Here is a 16,816-nt window from a genome sequence, read left to right on the forward strand (position 1 = left end):
ATCTCTTAATTTTCCATCAGTATATATGGTCTGGTTTTGATTAGGGAGGCAGCTGACTGCCAAGTGTAAAATACCCATTCCAAGGCCACTGCCTGGGGTGTGAAATTGAAGATGTCCACACTTTGTAGTTCATGAAAAGTAATCTTCCTGGATGCCCTGGTCCTCCTAGCAAATGTATGCAATTCTACCAGTTTAACAGTGAATAGAGATACCTTCCTGTATCTAACTAAGGGCTACACTCACAACTCTCTAGTGGAGAAATTGTAGGTAGCCTCCCAGCCCCGCTCACTTGTTGGAAGCACTCATACTAGCTGCCACACTGAATTGCCCCACAATCACACATTCTCTCTCTCTCTGCTGTAAGAAGAGAGCATAGCCAGCCACCCTGCCCCTACAGGAATCACTCTGCTGATTAGTGATTGATGAGAGACTTCCTTCTGGTTGCCTGGTGTATAAATATAATTCTCCTCCACTCACCGGTGTTCATGGTGACTCAGTGCACCCACTTGGTCTGTCCTCCCTCTCTTTTCTCCCTCCTATCCCAAATGCAGTAGGGCCCCTTAAAGGAGCCCCATTCCCTCTATTTTGGGACAGCCAAGTAAAGACCCACCATATTCAGTTATGGTGAGCACATTTGAGGGGGAAAAAGGAGGACAAGTAATTTTTTCTTCTAAAATAAAATATTAAAAAAAAAAAAAAAGAAATTAAGAAATACAGGTGAAAAACAATAGTTGATTGCAAACTCTCAGATTAACTCTTAACATATTAGAAGGATAAAATTGCACAAGCAAAAGATAACTGAAATTAACATAATAAACAAGCTGCTGTACCGTTTCTTAGCTTCTGTTTTGTATTCTACGCTTTTCATGTGTAACATTACAATTAAATATCTTAAAACATTTTCCATATGCAAATAGGATTGACTGCCTTATGCTGCAGTGTTTTCTTTCTCTGTACAAATTATGCATACACACAAACATAAAGGGATTGATTTATGAGGGAGGATTAAAACGTAATTATATGTGTTGATGAAACCATTACTAAGGATGTTTTTAGCTGTATGCAAATCTTAATAGAGGGAGGTGTTGTTTGAGATGACATGACTGAAACTGAGTAATAGATGCAGTTCAGAAAACATACTCCTAGACTGAATATATTGGGAACACCTGTTGACAAGCACAATCTAATAGTTTGAATAGCCTTCTAAGGCGATGGGGCAGTGATGCCATCATTAAGTTTGACACATCAATCCTTAAGCAGCTGCACATAATAGAATCACAACTCAACAAGGTTTAACTAAGAACTTATTATACTTAGTGGACGTATTGGAGATTGGATGCACTTATCTGAATTTCCTCCCTTTTTCTGTGTGTATTTCAAATTACGTTTCAGTGGAGTTTGTTTGCCGGGTTGGTCCCAGGATATTAGAGACGCAAGATGGGTGAGGAAGTATCTTTCATTGGATAAAATTTTGTTGATGAAAGACACAAACTTTCAAGCTACCCAGAGCTGCTCTTTTTAGGCTTGTCTCTTTTTCATCAACAAAAGTTGGTCCAGTAAAAGGTTGGTCTCACCCACCTTGTCTCTGATGGAGTTGGTACATTTGTCATTAAACAGTAGTTAGAACATCAGTGAATGCCAGTGTTGTCACCACGTTTGATGTCAGTTGTAGATTTAATCCGATTTAACATTGGTAGGATTTTTTGAGGGGAAAATATAAACAAGGCCCAAGAGGAAAACAAAAGATAACTACTGTTACTCTCCTCTTGCCAGGTATTTGGTTTTTTGATGAAAAAATCTTTGATATAAAATTATTTATTACCTTAAGTAACAACACAGGGCCCCATGATGAAAGATGTTTTTTTTAAAAAAAAAACACACCTATTTTCAAAGACAAGTTCTTGGCTCCCCATAAATTAAATTGTTTCTTTTTGCTATTGTTGCTTCTCTGTTGGAGATGTAGGAGAACTAGGGGAATTGAAGGAAATAATTACACATCAAGAATTGTTTTAAGAATGACTGACTCTCTTTGGCAGCTGTCCAGCAAAGAGAGCAGCTCCTTTGCTCCAAATGGAGTCACTCTTTAGTGGTTGAAAAAAGTCCTATAGAAAGGATAGCAAATAAAGACACTATTTATATACCCAACAGACAAAAATTATTTCTCTTGAACTCTTAGGTAAATCTTAATGATAAATTTATTTAAACAAAGTAAAGAAATATAGCCTAGTCCACTTATACATGCAATTAAAAAAAACAAATAACATCTGTAAATCATTTTTTCATGTCACCTTTCATCCTTTGACAAGTAACACTGCTTTACAGCCAAAATGCTTCTGAAATAAATGTAGTCAAACTTTACTAATTCTGGGTCACGGAGAACGAAAATGATGCTTAAAATTGTTGATTGGCTCTAGTTTTCAAGATATGCTATTGGGTCAGTATATACGACCCTTGACTTGGGAATGGCGGAAGATAAGTGAGTTATAAAGGGAAGGGATCTCAATTTAAATCAGAAATGACTAAACTACATCTTTGACTGGATCTATGAATAAATCTGACTGGGTTTGGACATTGCTTTTTAGGCAAAACAATGAATGATGCAATCTTAAGCTGGTATTGCGTCATACATGATATGAATTGCATCATGTTATTCCTAGAAGTCATGGATGATGCAATCATAACGAAGCTTACATCACTCTGCTGAACAAATTGCCCTATATCAGCTCTAGAAATCGTACAGTGTCATGCTCTCTTATTTGTCAGTTTGATTTTGCAAAGGGACATATTTCTGTTTAGCCAAAGTGAGCAGAGATGCCTTGTACTTGTGTGAACAGTGCAGATAACTTCTGCTATGTTTGGGGTGAAGTGACTTTTGCATCACAAAAGCGCAGTATAACCACTATGGTTAAGAAAGCCTATCACCTTTATTTTGGCTGCAAAATTGGAGATCAGGACAAGAGGTGGGCCCCACACCTATGCTGCAACACTTGTGCAACAAATCTTCGCCAGTGGTTGAACAGGAAAAGGAAATCTATGCCTTTTGCAGTGCCAATGATTTGGAGAGAGCCAACAGATCATACCAGCAATTGTTACTTCTGCATGGTGCCTCCATTTGGGAAAGGTGTGTCAAAGAAGAAAAAGTGGACTGTGCATTATCCAAACATTCCATCAGCTATACGCCCAGTACCCCATGGAGAAGGACTGCCGGTTCCTGATGCACCAGAATCATTCTCACTTGAGTCAGACGAGGAAGAGGATGAAACTTCTGGTCCTGAACCATCAGTGTCACAGGACTCACATTTTCTCCCATCCTCCTCCTCTGAACCACACCTCATAACACAAGGTGAACTGAATGACCTTGTCAGGGATTTGGAACTCCCCAAGAGTAAGGCAGAGCTATTGGGCTCCAGACAACAGCAGTGGAATCTCCTGGCAGGTGATGTTAGGATTTCCATGTTCCGTGACCATTTTTTGCACTCTCATCTAGATTTTTTTTCCACCAAACTGCGGAGCAGTGAGCGACGAGGACGGCAAGCGATTTCACCAGGACGTTGCAACAATGGAGAAACGCTATCAGGGCAAATGGAGCCCATCAAAGCTTGCAGACTATTGCTGGACAGTGACAAGAGATGCTCCATTTAATGAATACAAGAGACAAGCCAAGAAGCGCCGAGTAGACACTGAATAGGACTAAACTATGTACATAATAGTTTTTTGCCTTTTGTTTCATAATAAATTTTATATAACCCTTTTGCTGACTTTAAAGTGTTACATAAACAGAACAGGTGAAATATTATCATGTAAAGCAACCATAAACACATGAAAAGACCTAGGTTTACAATTTATGATTAAAACTCTACCATCTACACAATATACATAGACATAATATGTAAAAACTTAAATATCTTAGAAACAGTACAATCAGTTGTTTTAATTGTCATATTTGAATTCAGCACATCAAAATACATAATAAATAGCACATTTTATCTCTGAAGCAGACGACTTCTCAAAAATTGTTGACCAGTGTAATTGTATATGGACTGAATAGAGCAGTTAACTCCCAGCATGTCTACCAACAGTGATTTCTCTTTGGTTCATTTTGTCTTTATAGCAAATTACTTTATATCTGAAGCACCAAACACAAAGAGGGAAAACATGAACATAAAAAGGGGAGTTGGGAAGCACAAAACCCAAAAAAGTTCATAATAAAAATATTTTTGGGAACATTTTAATATTTTTTAATCAAAAGGGATTGTCTCATCTGTTTATTGCTTCAGTATTTTAATAGAATTTAGGCATGTAACTTTTGTTGATTTTAAATGGGAATTAGGTGGCTAAATACCTTTAAAATTTGGCTCCTAATGTGTCTCAGACATTAATCAATTCATCCTTACAGCATCTCTGTTTTAAAAACAGAAAGCCCACAAACTATCATTCCAGTTTTACATATGGGGAACAAAGGCACCAACAGATGGACTTGTCCAATATCCAACAAGAAGTCTGTGGCAGAGCTATGAACTGAACACAGCCAGTCACAGTCCTGTGCCTTAGCCCCAAGACCAACTTCCTTTCTAGGGATAGATGTCAAGGGGAAGCAAGTTCCACATCCTGGGACCTGCAACAGCAAATACATGATTGCCAACCTAATTTGCAGTGGTGGGATCTGCACAGGCTTGTTTAATATTTAATGTGTGGTTCTATCAATTTAAAAAGCATCACTGCTATTCAGCATAAATTTAGCATATATTCATGATCGATTATAGCAAATGAATACTAGTGCAAAGTGATATGTTCTGCAGTAACTGTGTTTTATTTTAAACAGAATTAAGAGTTCCTCTGGCATAGCAAGTTACTTTGCTTTTTAAAAATTCTTTCTGTCAAAGAACCAGAAAAATGTTTTCTGTGGTGTTGGTATATACATTTTAATAATGAAGTGGTTGGGGAGGTCTGAGAAGAATGAGATAATCAGGAATACGAATGTGTAGTGCATAGCGTTCTCCTAGGAAAACCTTTTACTGTAGAGATGGATTAAGATGCTGCTATGCATAGCTGATGCACGAAATTAAACTGCAAAATGGCAAGCTCTTGATTCTTTTCATTTATTTGAAAAAAGCTGGTGCCGTTGATTATATTAGAGTACCAGACCAAGGCACTAATATTCAGCTTCTTATAATGCTGTACATTAAAATTATACCACTTATTAGTGCTGTTATTACTTTAGGAGCTTATTATTGTTTCCTTTATGCAATAAGCCTGTTTTCAGAACTTCTAACTGGTGTTTTTTGTCACTCATAACTTTCTAAAAATTCACTTATTAGGCTGAAATTTTCATGACCTGGTGACTGACTAAAGGTTAATTGTTTTGGAAAGTTTGAACCAAAATGATATAGCTGTTTTTGAGCATATAAGAGCAGGGGAAAGAAACACAGTCTGAGTGGCTACCTTTGAACTTTTCAGGGAGAGGGATAGCTCAGTGGTTTGAACATTGGCCTGCTAAACCCAGGGTTGAGTTCAATCCTTGAGGGGCCACTTAGGGATGAGGGGCAAAATCAGTACTTGGTCCTGCTAGTGAAGACAGGGGGCTGGACTCGATGACCTTTCAAGGTCCCTTCCAGTTCTAAGAAATGGGATATCTTTCTTTCTTTCTTACAGTAGACAAAATTGGGGATAGAAATTTGGAGGTTGGTAATGCTCACTGAGAAATGCTTTTGGATGTTGTGATTAAATTGATTTAGATTTGGAAGAGTTCGGAGACTCTGAAAATAAGACTGCACAGTACATTTTTAATAATTGCACTTTTAGAACAATTTTGCAAGGAAGGTAATCTGTGTTGCACATACTCACTTCTTATTTAGCTGTATAGTGAACGTGTACATCTCTTAGAACTTATCTAGACAAGGAATTATTCAGGAACATCTAGTACTGAAGAGCAACCATGTATGAGCACTCACATTCCAGAATAAGAGTGCCTTGTTCCTGTTTCGTTTAACACATTTTCATGGGTTAAGCAAAACAGAAATAATCAGGAACAGCTGTTCCTGAATAACTCCATGTGTAGAGAAGTCCTTAATTATGGAGCCATACTATGATTCTGAGGCCCATTGGTGCCAACAGGTAAAGGCGTCACTGTTCTCTACAAGCAGCTCCTGTCTTAAATCTGACAAACTCAGCACACCTAATACACCACTTTCATGGTGTTTTATCCAGGAACGGTAGCATGTGAGGTCTCTACTGAAAACTTGTAACTTAGCGCTACTCATAATAATTGTCAGATGTGTGATAGGTAGTATTTATGGAATAATGTAACTATATAGAAAAGTATGCCTTATGCTCTTGGACTAAGTTTGTCACCAAGGAATCATATACCTTGGTGATGGCCTATTCAAGTGGGAGTGATGTAATGCAAAGTTAAATTGTCTACCTTAGCCCCACCCCAGAAAAGTCCATGGAAAACTGTCAAAGATAACGTCAAACAATTGAAATCGTTTTGCGGTAAAAAGGAAGATTGTGAGATACATGGGGTCGCCCTGTCTGCGAATAAAGACAAAAGACTGATTCAGTATATTACAGAGAGGAAAAAGATACTCTGCATCCATTCACTGAGGAGACATCTTGCTGAGTTGGGGAGTTTCATGAAAGATTGGATCCTGGTTCCTGTCAAGCCATACAGTTCTGCAACAGACTGAACTTTGGGGGGAAAACCTACTTTATTAGAAAAAGTAACTATTAATGTAGGGCAGGGGTGGGCAAATTATGGCCTGTGGGCTGCATCCGGCCCGCCAGCCGTTTTAAACGGACCCTCGAGCTCCCGCTCCGGAGTGGGTTCTGGGGCTTGCCCTGCTGCTGTGCTCCAGTCAGGGAGCAGGGTCGGGGGCTGCTTTGTGGGGCTCCCGGAAGCAGCGGCATGTCCCCCCTCCAGCTCCTAGGCACAGGGGCAGGAGGCTCCGATCCGCATGCTGCCCCTGCAGCTCCCATTGGCCAGGAACCGCGGCCAATCGGTGCTGCAGGGGCAGCGCACAGCAGAACTGCCTGGCTGTGCCTCCGCGTAGGAGCCGGAGGGGGGACATCCCACTGCTTCTGGGAGCTGCTTGAGGTAAGCGTCACCCGGAGCCTGCACCCCTGAGCCACCCTCCTGCCCCAGCCCTGATCACCCTCCTGCCCTCCGAACCCCTTGGTCCAGTCTGGAACACCCTCCTGCACCCCAAAACCCTCATCCTCAGCCCCAGCCCAGAGCCTGTACCCCCCAGCTGGAGCCCTCATCCTCAGCCCCACCCCACACCCCCGTCGCAGCCCGGAGCCCACACCCCAACCCCAATTTCGTGAGCATTCATGGCCCGCCATACAATTTCTATACCCCGATGTGGCCGTCAGGCCAAAAAGTTTGCCCACTCCTGGTGTAGGGCCTAGTTTATGTGGAATTGTTTTCTGTTGTAACTGTTTGTTTCCATCACTCTTATTTCTATTGGAATCTCCTAGTCTTTCTTAAAAAAAAATTTTTTTTTTTTTTAAATAAGTGCTGTGTATTATACAGGAGCGGTGATATAAGGTAAAAGTGGTAAACTGGAGTACACTGCTCCTTTGGAAGCAGAGGATTTGGGATTTCTGTGAATAGCCAGTGTGGACATGACAGTAGAACCCTTAAAGGGAAGTCTGGGCCTGGGGTGTACCTCTTCTTAAACTGCAAGACAAAGACGGGGCTGGCATAGCCTGGAGGAGCATGTTAGAATGGATGAAAATCTGGTGGTGGTAGGGAGCTAACACCCAGCTGCCACAGGCAAGACACTCCCTTTTGTCGGAGGTGACTGTGTAACATAGTGACTCTCAGTTCTGGGTACCACAAGAACCATGTCACATGCCTTATTTAGGCCTGGTCTACACTACACGGTGAAGTCAACACAGGACAGCTTATGTCAACCTAGCTGTAGACACTTCCCTTAAATTTGGCTCTCTGACATAAGTGCCTCTCTATGCTGAAACAACACCTCCCCAATGGTGTAGAGTCAGTTGATAAAATTAGGTGAATGCATTGTCAGTGTAGACACTGCATTGCTCATGTTGACTGGTACCGGTCTTCAGTAGCTGTCCCACACTGCTCCATGTTGACAGTGCAACAGTGACAGAACAAGGAGTAATGGTGACAGAACAAGAAGGTAATGGTCTCAAGTTGCAGTGGGGGAGGTTTAGGTTGGATTTTAGGAAAAACTTTTTCACTAGGAGGGTGGTGAAGCACTGGAATGGGTTAACTAGGGAGGTGGAGGAATCTCCTTCCTTTAGAGGTTTTTAAGGTCAGGCTTGACAAAGCCCTGGCTTGGATGATTTAGTTGGGGATTGGTCCTGCTTTGAGCAGGGGGTTGGACTAGATGACCTCTTGCGGACCCTTCCAACCCTGATATTCTGTGAATACAAGCACTTCTGATGAGGCTGCGCACTGCTGACACAAGGTAACAAGTGCATGTGCGCACACAAACGATTTAATAACTGCAGTGGCTGTATGCTGAGTGAGTTAGGTTGAGATTTTGTAGAGCAGACATGGCCTTGTTTTTTTCCTTCAGTAATAAATATGCATAGTTTTGTGAATCGTGTTTGTTTTTCATCATGGTGTCTCATTAGGCATGATAAGAACCTAATGTGACTTAAAATAGTGTCACATCCCTAGATTTGCTTGGGCAGACTATTAAGATTTGACCTATAAATTTTGTTTTCCTATATTATAGGTTTTTAGTAATTTTGGGGATAAAATTACTTGGCACTTGATACCTTAAAAACACCCCTTTGTTCCCCACAGGCTGGAGAAGGAAGAGTCATGGTTTGGCCAACCCTGATATTCATTAAGTGTTGGGATTGACTGTGGAAACCCCCACTCTCAAAAGAGGAGTCCCAGCTGCAGCAATTCTGCAGTGATGGGAAGGGAAAATAATCCTTTCAGTTTCCTTAGTTAGTTATAAAGAATGGGGAAAGAAAAAGAAACATGGTTCTGTATAGAAGCAACACTATTTTTTTTTTTTTAATTTTCACTTAAAAAAAGGTTGCTAGCTGTTCTTTAATCAATGCCCCATGGTTAATAGGATGAAAGGATGTTTAAAAGCAACAGGCTAATCTTTGTGAACTGTTTTGTTAGTAGTAAAATATTTAGGGTTTTTATACAGGATCTTGGTCTAATGTGGTTAGGGTAATGATTGAGGATTTCTTCATACTCCTTCAAATAAATATTTTAAATTGCTCTGTCTTGGATTGTTTTTAATTTACTTAATGTTTTTGATTCCAGGGCTTCAGTCTTGTTGCAGAGACACTTTTTTCCTAGTTACATTTATTTTAACAGATAACCTTGAATTGGCTGGGCTGCATAATGAATTCATATACAACAATATCGTAATTCTGCACAGTAGAAATAACTTTGTGGCTCTGACATAAAAAAGTGAAGGGGCTTATTTGTGGGGAAAAATGAGCTAGTTCGGTTTCTCTGTTAATCTCTGTAGAGATTTAAACCTAAAATACTAGGGAGTGAGGATTAAGTGCATATTCCAGTGTGCTATTCTTGGGTTTATGGTGTTTTAAACTAAGTTGTTCAAGTAATTAATGTGTTAATGCTGTTTGGGGGAAAAATCTGTGAATGAAAACTTCAGGGACTTGGTAAAATTTCATTAATATGCACATTAAATATGGTAAAACTTGTTTTAAAAGAGCAGCACCATGTTTTGAAAAGTGAACAAGCCATGATTGCTTGTATAACGGAGTACATATGCATTCATTTTTTGAAAAATTTAAATGTCAAATTATTTTTTAACATTGAAAAATCTACAGTTTTGTATGTAAGTTAATATTTAAATTTTAAAAGTTGGAGTGCTTGTTAGAGAGCAATCCAAGTATAAAGCTAGTGTGTATTGTAAGTGGAATTTTTCATAACGAGGCACGGGTGACGGATTACTTACACTGAGAGAGCAAAGGGTACTCCCTATAGAGTACAAATAATGTTCAAATTCTCAATGAGTGGTCACAGTTTAGGGCAACTGCACCTGTATTTCCCTGCTTCATGGTTCAGAAAGGGTACCCACTCTAGGCACTCTGTTACTCAGTCGTCACTTCTCTTTCCTGATCAGGGATTTTCTAGGCTGCCTGATTCCCTCCCTACATTGTGAGAACCGCAACAGTCGCACTGCATAGGCAAGCCTGCCATGATTTCTCTCCAGAGGCTATAAACTGGATAATTGTGCAGTTATATGGTACCACCCAGCTTTTCCTAAGCAAGCACATTTATTGTTAATGTGAAAGCTTTACAGATGTAGCCTTTATTGAAATTGAATTAATAGTTCTGTGTTGGGCTCCTGTTTCTATACAGTTTTAAGACCAACAGGGTGAAGTTGCCCTTAGTGATTTTCTAAAGTTGGGAGGCTGTAGGAACACACAAAGGACAGTAACCACAAACACACTCACATGTAAGGAATCTTGTCCGTAGCATAAGTTTTACTAAGCAGATGATTAAGGCTACAATCACAAATATATAAAACCTAAGATTATACTGTATTCCTACTCACGTACCCAAAGATATTATAGTCTGGTGGATGTATCAACAGGTGATAATCAATAAAGGGGTGATTCCTGCTGGGGTCTTCCCGAAAGGTTCTTCCTACCCTATCCATGCCAGGAAATCCTTTTTATCCTGTTATGACCACACTAACACCTTATGCATAGCATGAGGGTTTCAACCGTCTTTTCCTTATCTGTACTTCACAGCCAATAAATTCTGGGGTACTCTGCTATTCATAGGTTATTCTTTGTTTCCTTTATTCTTATAAGCATCTTAGTAACATTTATTTAGACATGTTACCATGGTAACCTGTGGTAAGAACAGAACTTTCCATGATGTTACAATCAGTTGTCTTGTAATCTCATTTTTTCTCCCATTACAACTTCCCTTACTGCCACCTATGTGTAAATCTCATGTAAAAGGTATGTAATTATGTTAAATTGTTCTTTAGTGCAAATACTGTCCAGATTCTGACATTTGTTAGAGCTACATTACAAATGCTACCTTCTTAAAAAAAAGTATAATTTAGTTAATTACAACTTTAGATTAAAATTTATTAGACTGCACATTTTCTAATTAGTTTTACAAGTCTGTTTGATCTAAATCGATTTTTTTAATGAGATTTAAATCACGATTTGCTGCACCCATGGCACTTTAAGATGACTTGCTAATCTTCTTAATACCTTAACTTGCATAACATTGGGAATGACTGATGTGCATTGCACTGTGAGTTCGACTCAGAGTCTATCTTTAGGTGTAATTACTGCATGTATGCCCTGTAATTATAACCTGAGATAGTGGTGCCACAATCACTGTGGAGTGGCATATGTTGAGACTTTAATTGTGTACTGTAACAGGGTGGCTTGCCCTTGGGCTGGTGAGCCTCGGGGTAAGCTAGCCCTTATTACAAGATGAGCCCTATCTGAGAGGACTCTGAGGCAGCAGGAAATTGAAGAGGGGATTTGATAGAGAGAAGTAGCTGGGACTGCTGGAAGCAGGAGGCCTGGCAATAAGGGCTTGTCTTCGCTACTGGGGAGATCGATGCTGCTGCAATTGATGCAGTGGGTGTTTGATTTAGCGGGTCTTCCACTAAATCGACAGAGTGCTCTCCAGTCGACTCTGGTATTCCAGCTCCCTGAGAAGAATGATGACTGGAGAGGGTCTCCCATTGACGCAGCACAGAGAAGATACTGAGGTAAGTCGACGTAAGCCACATTGTCTCCAGCTATATTAGTCATGTAGCTGGAGTAGCGTAGTTTAGGTTGACTTACCCTGGTAGTGAAGACAAGCCCCGCACTCCAAACCCCTGCTCCAGCCCAGTGAAAGTGAGTGAGTGAGAGGGGGGGAGAGAGGGGGGATGGAATGAGTGGGGGTGGGGCCTTGGAGAAGGGGCAGGCCAGAGTGTTCGGTTTTCTGCAATAAGAAAGGTGGCAACCCTAAGTATTGTATGTTTTAATTTTGCAGTCATACAGACGTACGTGAGTGAAACACAAAATGTGTATTTTCAGGGTACTAAAATGAAAGCACTTAATTAAAAAGGAGAAAACAACACTCTTGACAAAAGTTGATCAGCTTATAGTACTGAGCTGTCCTCGCCATTGTCTGCATCAGGAACCAAATGCCAGTTGCCTGATACCGTTAGCATTTGGGAGACACCTTGTCAACCACAATTTAAGTCTTTCCTTATGTGTAACTTTGGAAAACAAGATTGTTCTTTTTGTTTGTCTTGGTTTGCGTTTCAGTATCTCCATTATTCTGAAGCTAGTCATAGCGTACTTTGTTTCTACCGTTGAATAGCTTTTAGGCACAAACCACATTTGACTAAGTGCATGGATAAAGCTTTCACATAGTTTGCATTTTCTAATTGGAAAAAGGCACAAGAAACATTTGAGACACACCGAGCTTCTTCATATCACCATGAAGAAGTAAATATTTTTTTAAAAGACCATAAAGAATGTTGGTGACGTGCTAAGTTTTCAGTACTCTCAGAGGAAAGAAGAAAGCAGAAAAATCCTAATGAAGATATGAAGTTGTATGTGATATGTTGCCTGATGAGGATTTGGCCATTATACTGAACAAACTGAAAATACACCCTTCAGTGGACAGGTTGACTGCCCACACTTATCTGAGTTCCCTTTCTCTTCATCAGGCTCATCCCTGCTTGCTTGATGGGACTGGCTAGGTTGCCGCGGAGTCTCAAATAGATCCTGATTTGCATCATAGGTGGAGTCCTCTGTTGTCTCCTCGTTAGAATATCAGAGTTGGAAGGGACCTCAGGAGGTCATCTAGTCCCAACCCCCTGCTCAAAGCAGGACCAATCCCCAACTAAATCCCCAAATCCCTAAATGGCCCCTTCAAGGATTGAACTCACAACCCTGGGTTTAGCAGGCCAATGCTCAAACTACTGAGCTATCCCTCCTTCTCCTTGCTGTTTATGGCAGCATCTCTGTCTCAGGCTCCTGTATTCTGGACAGGAGCGCATCAAGTTCATGGAGCCGAAATGGTTGTTTGGGCAATTGCACGCAACAAGAGTGAGCTACTAGTTGTACTGATTTCAGGATAGGTTTATTCAATTTGCAAGGAGGGTCTTATAAACTCTTCAAGACAGAATGGTCTTTGTATAGTGCCTAGCACAGTGGGGTCTTCATACCTGATTGACATCTCCTAGGTGTTACTGCAGCAAAAAGAATATTTTGACAAGTAATTTGGGGATTGATTAGTTCTCCTCACTTTATAAATGGATTTTGGGGAAAAGCATAACAAGGTGAAGATGTATGCAAAACTCATTTCAAGTGGTATAAATGACTAATTCTAATATTTTTTTAGGTGCTAGACTTCAAAATAATGAAAAACAATTTTGTTTTGCTGTGGACTAATAAACTTAATGAGCAGTTAACTTTCTTTGGAAAACTTAGGAGACAATTCTATGTAGAACTGTTCTCAATATATTTTGTGCAATTCTTATTATAAATTACTTGGGATATGTTAAGGAAATTAATATGTTTATGTAAAATATTATCATTGTGTGTAGTCTTACGCCATATCTGATGTTGGGTTCCTGTTTGCTCGACATCACAAAAAGTTTCTGTGGAATTTAATAGAGGATTATTTAGCTATAGAAGAATCAGGAGGGGCAAATACATGTCAAGTAAAAGTCCTGTTTTTGCACATAATAGAAAATAAATATAGAAACTGTTTCTGCAGTGAATAGAAGATTTTTTTCAGAATTCTGTGTGGTGCTTCTCAGATTATCTTTATACAGAGTTTGAAAACTAAGCAAAGTCTGACACCCTTTCCTTTTCTGCCCTTTCCTCTTTCTATTCATATTCTCAGGTACATTTATGAAAAAAGTTCATTTTCTTATGTGATTGGCATATTGGCATATTATCTTAAGTGTTCATAGTGATTGGCATATTATCTTAAGTGTTCATAGTTCAGCATCTAGGTAATTTGCATTCCTTTTTTTACCTTCCGACCTTTGAATGGATTTATGAGAAGGCAGCCTTTTTTTCTACCATTTTTCTTTTCTCTTCCTTTTACCTCTGTTTCTCCTTCTTCTTTGAGGTCTCTCCCCCTTCTTTTTTAGAAACAAAATAATGATAATTCAGGATCCAAATTACTAATAGAACATATGTGGAGTTAAAAAAACAAACAAAAAACAGTACATTATACAACGAAATAGTGGAAAATCATATCCTTTTCCTACCACGTTCACCAATACCTGATTTCAGGCCTCTTTCTATGTGTTTAATGGAAGAGCTGTTACATAGGGAATACGGCTTTATGTACTGTTTCAGTGTTGATGGCATCTGCTGTTACATGAGAAACACCGAATCTTGCATTCAGGTAATTAATCATGAGCCAAATAGTTGTTTGTGAACACACACTTTTTTTTTTAAATGGCTGTAACACAAGTGTCAAAATAACTGAACAGGTATGGTTAGCTACCTTTCAAAGTGTTTATGACACATCATTGCTATAATATGCTTTGTATGCAAAATAAGTAATCCAAATTGTATAATTTACGTTTGTTTCAATCAATATTGATTTGATACTTGATATTCAAATGACCTGCTTTCATGCCTTTTTAATCAAACAAATAACAGAAGCAAAACTTGCCCTTATTGGCGGTTTTCAAATTAGGACCATATGTAATTTTTAAAATAAATTTGCTATAGTTTTAACACACAATACCATTGAAATCAATTACTTTTTTTCTTTGTCTAATTGACTGATAATCTACAGTGATAGTTGACTCTGAGCGTCATTCTGTGAACAAATTAGATAAACTGTTTTTGAGGCCATTAGTCCTGTATATATAGAATTAGAAGATAAGTTGTCTGTTTGTTGAATGATTGTTCTGGCTGTTTTGAAAAAGGATAAAATCTACATAGAAAACTACATATAAATTGAAGTTTGAAAACCTATGAAATATGTATCACAAAAATGTCTAATTTCTCTAATAAGCAATTAGTCTACTGATCATTTTAATAAGCATTACTACAGGTACAGTTTTTACTTTGTAAACTTTTGCTTAAGTAGGACTTAGTCAGAATGCAGTTGCTGTTGTGCGTTAATGTAACACACATTTTAGCATATGCAGTGAGGCCCACTGTATATGGGCTGTAAAAGAGCAAAGGAAATTAAATAGAAATGTTGGCATTACAGTACAGTCATGCGTCTGACCAAAGCAAGTAAAATATAAGTTAAGGCAACTTCTTTGTTAACTCAACCTGTTTTGTCTTGATGTTGCAACTCAGTTGAGATCTTATTCTCTTCTAGAAAAGAAAGATGTAACACAAAGCTTAGAAAACTATACGTCAAAATGTCCTGGCACGATGGAGTTCATCACACTTCCAGAAGGTTTGAGGTTGCCCCCCGTGCCATTCACCAAGCTGCCTATTGTAAGGTAAGACTATATAAAATGGTGCATTGCGAATGTCTGTATTTAACATATAAAACTCGTCTTGTAGTATTGAAAATTAGACGAGATAGTCATCGGATCTTATCAACTTGCATAATTTGTTGTCCAGAATGACACTGAAACTTGTTAAATTTGGATTTCTGAGATAAAAATACAGAAGCATAAACTCTGTTCCTTTAGAATGGTTGGGCCAAGTGAGACTCTTTGAGTGATGCAGAATTTTCCGTTGTCTTTACATTATATCAGAATCTTCTGAAAATCAAAGTTAAAAGTAATCATTGACAAGAAAAGGGTTGCACATTTTAAGATGGGATTTTCAAAGGTTTAAGGGAGTTAGACATCTAACTCCTGTTGACTTGCAGTAGGTTGCCTAACTCTGTTAAGCCCCTTCAGACATCTTAGCCCACATTATTTATATATGTGGTGCATTATTCAAAGTCCTTTCATTAAGTAATTTGCCATCTAATTTAGATTGGAACATATGGAGGTTCTGGAGTGGGAGCAAATGTCATAGGAGAGCAATAATGGAAAAGAAGGCAAAGGAAGATCTTTGTTTTTCCAGTAAGGAACTTTAGCAGGGAAGGCAAATGCCCACCAAAAAATACAGTAGATACCACTGTGAACAATGCTCAAAGTAGACTCCAGTTCAACGTGGAGTGTCTGTGAATTTCAATATGCAGGACTTTTGGTACCAAGAAAAGAGAGTAGTAATATTAGTAGAGTGAAAATTAATGAGATACAGAATAAAAACACACAGACTTCATAGTCTAGATAGTTGGTTTATGTAACCATTTCATTACTGTTATCCTCTTTTGATCCTATTGTTTAACTTACTAACTGAAGATAAAATTCAATAAATAAGTTTTTTAGGACCAGGGACCATGTTTAACTGTGTTTGTAAAGCATCTAGTACAGGGGTCCCCATTCTGGTTGTGGCCTTCTAGGTCTACCATAATGTAAATAGCTAAAGTTTTCCAGTGTAATGTGAAAAATTACTTAATTTGAATAAATTATGTTTGTCAGCATAAATTTGATAGCCTGGTATTCTAGAATGTAACTATTTCTTGTCTTCTGAAATTCTTATTTAAGATGGCTTCAGAAATCCCTGTTTATGAAACACATCACTTTTATAAAACCATAATCCTTTAATTAACTAAGCTTCAAGTATACCACTTTTAAGAATGTAAATTAAAGTAGGAAAAAATTTGCAAAAACATTTCTAATACTTGAAATAAGTGACTGATAAATTTAGTTAATTTAGTTAATGAGCCCCAAGGGGAACTTACTCATTTAGGTAAACACATACAGTTATTTTGAGCAAGGGTTGTTGGTGTAAGAAAAAACACGGCAAGCTTTTTTCCTCATTA

At 38.8% G+C, this 16,816-nt stretch overlaps 1 protein-coding gene across 3 annotated transcripts in view; it reads left to right on the top strand.

Annotated features, from left to right (window-relative positions):
- TRAPPC9 (trafficking protein particle complex subunit 9) overlaps window positions 1-16,816 on the top strand; it is an 831,895-nt gene that overhangs the window by 65,875 nt on the left and 749,204 nt on the right. For all 3 annotated transcript variants that reach the window (XM_054018404.1, XM_054018403.1, XM_054018405.1), the window contains exon 10: window positions 15,308-15,434. In XM_054018404.1, the coding sequence (XP_053874379.1) occupies window positions 15,308-15,434 (127 nt within the window). The remainder of the gene's footprint in view (window positions 1-15,307; window positions 15,435-16,816) is intronic.

The sequence above is a fragment of the Malaclemys terrapin genome, chromosome 2, assembly GCF_027887155.1.
Source record: "Malaclemys terrapin pileata isolate rMalTer1 chromosome 2, rMalTer1.hap1, whole genome shotgun sequence".
NCBI classification, from domain to species: domain Eukaryota; kingdom Metazoa; phylum Chordata; order Testudines; family Emydidae; genus Malaclemys; species Malaclemys terrapin.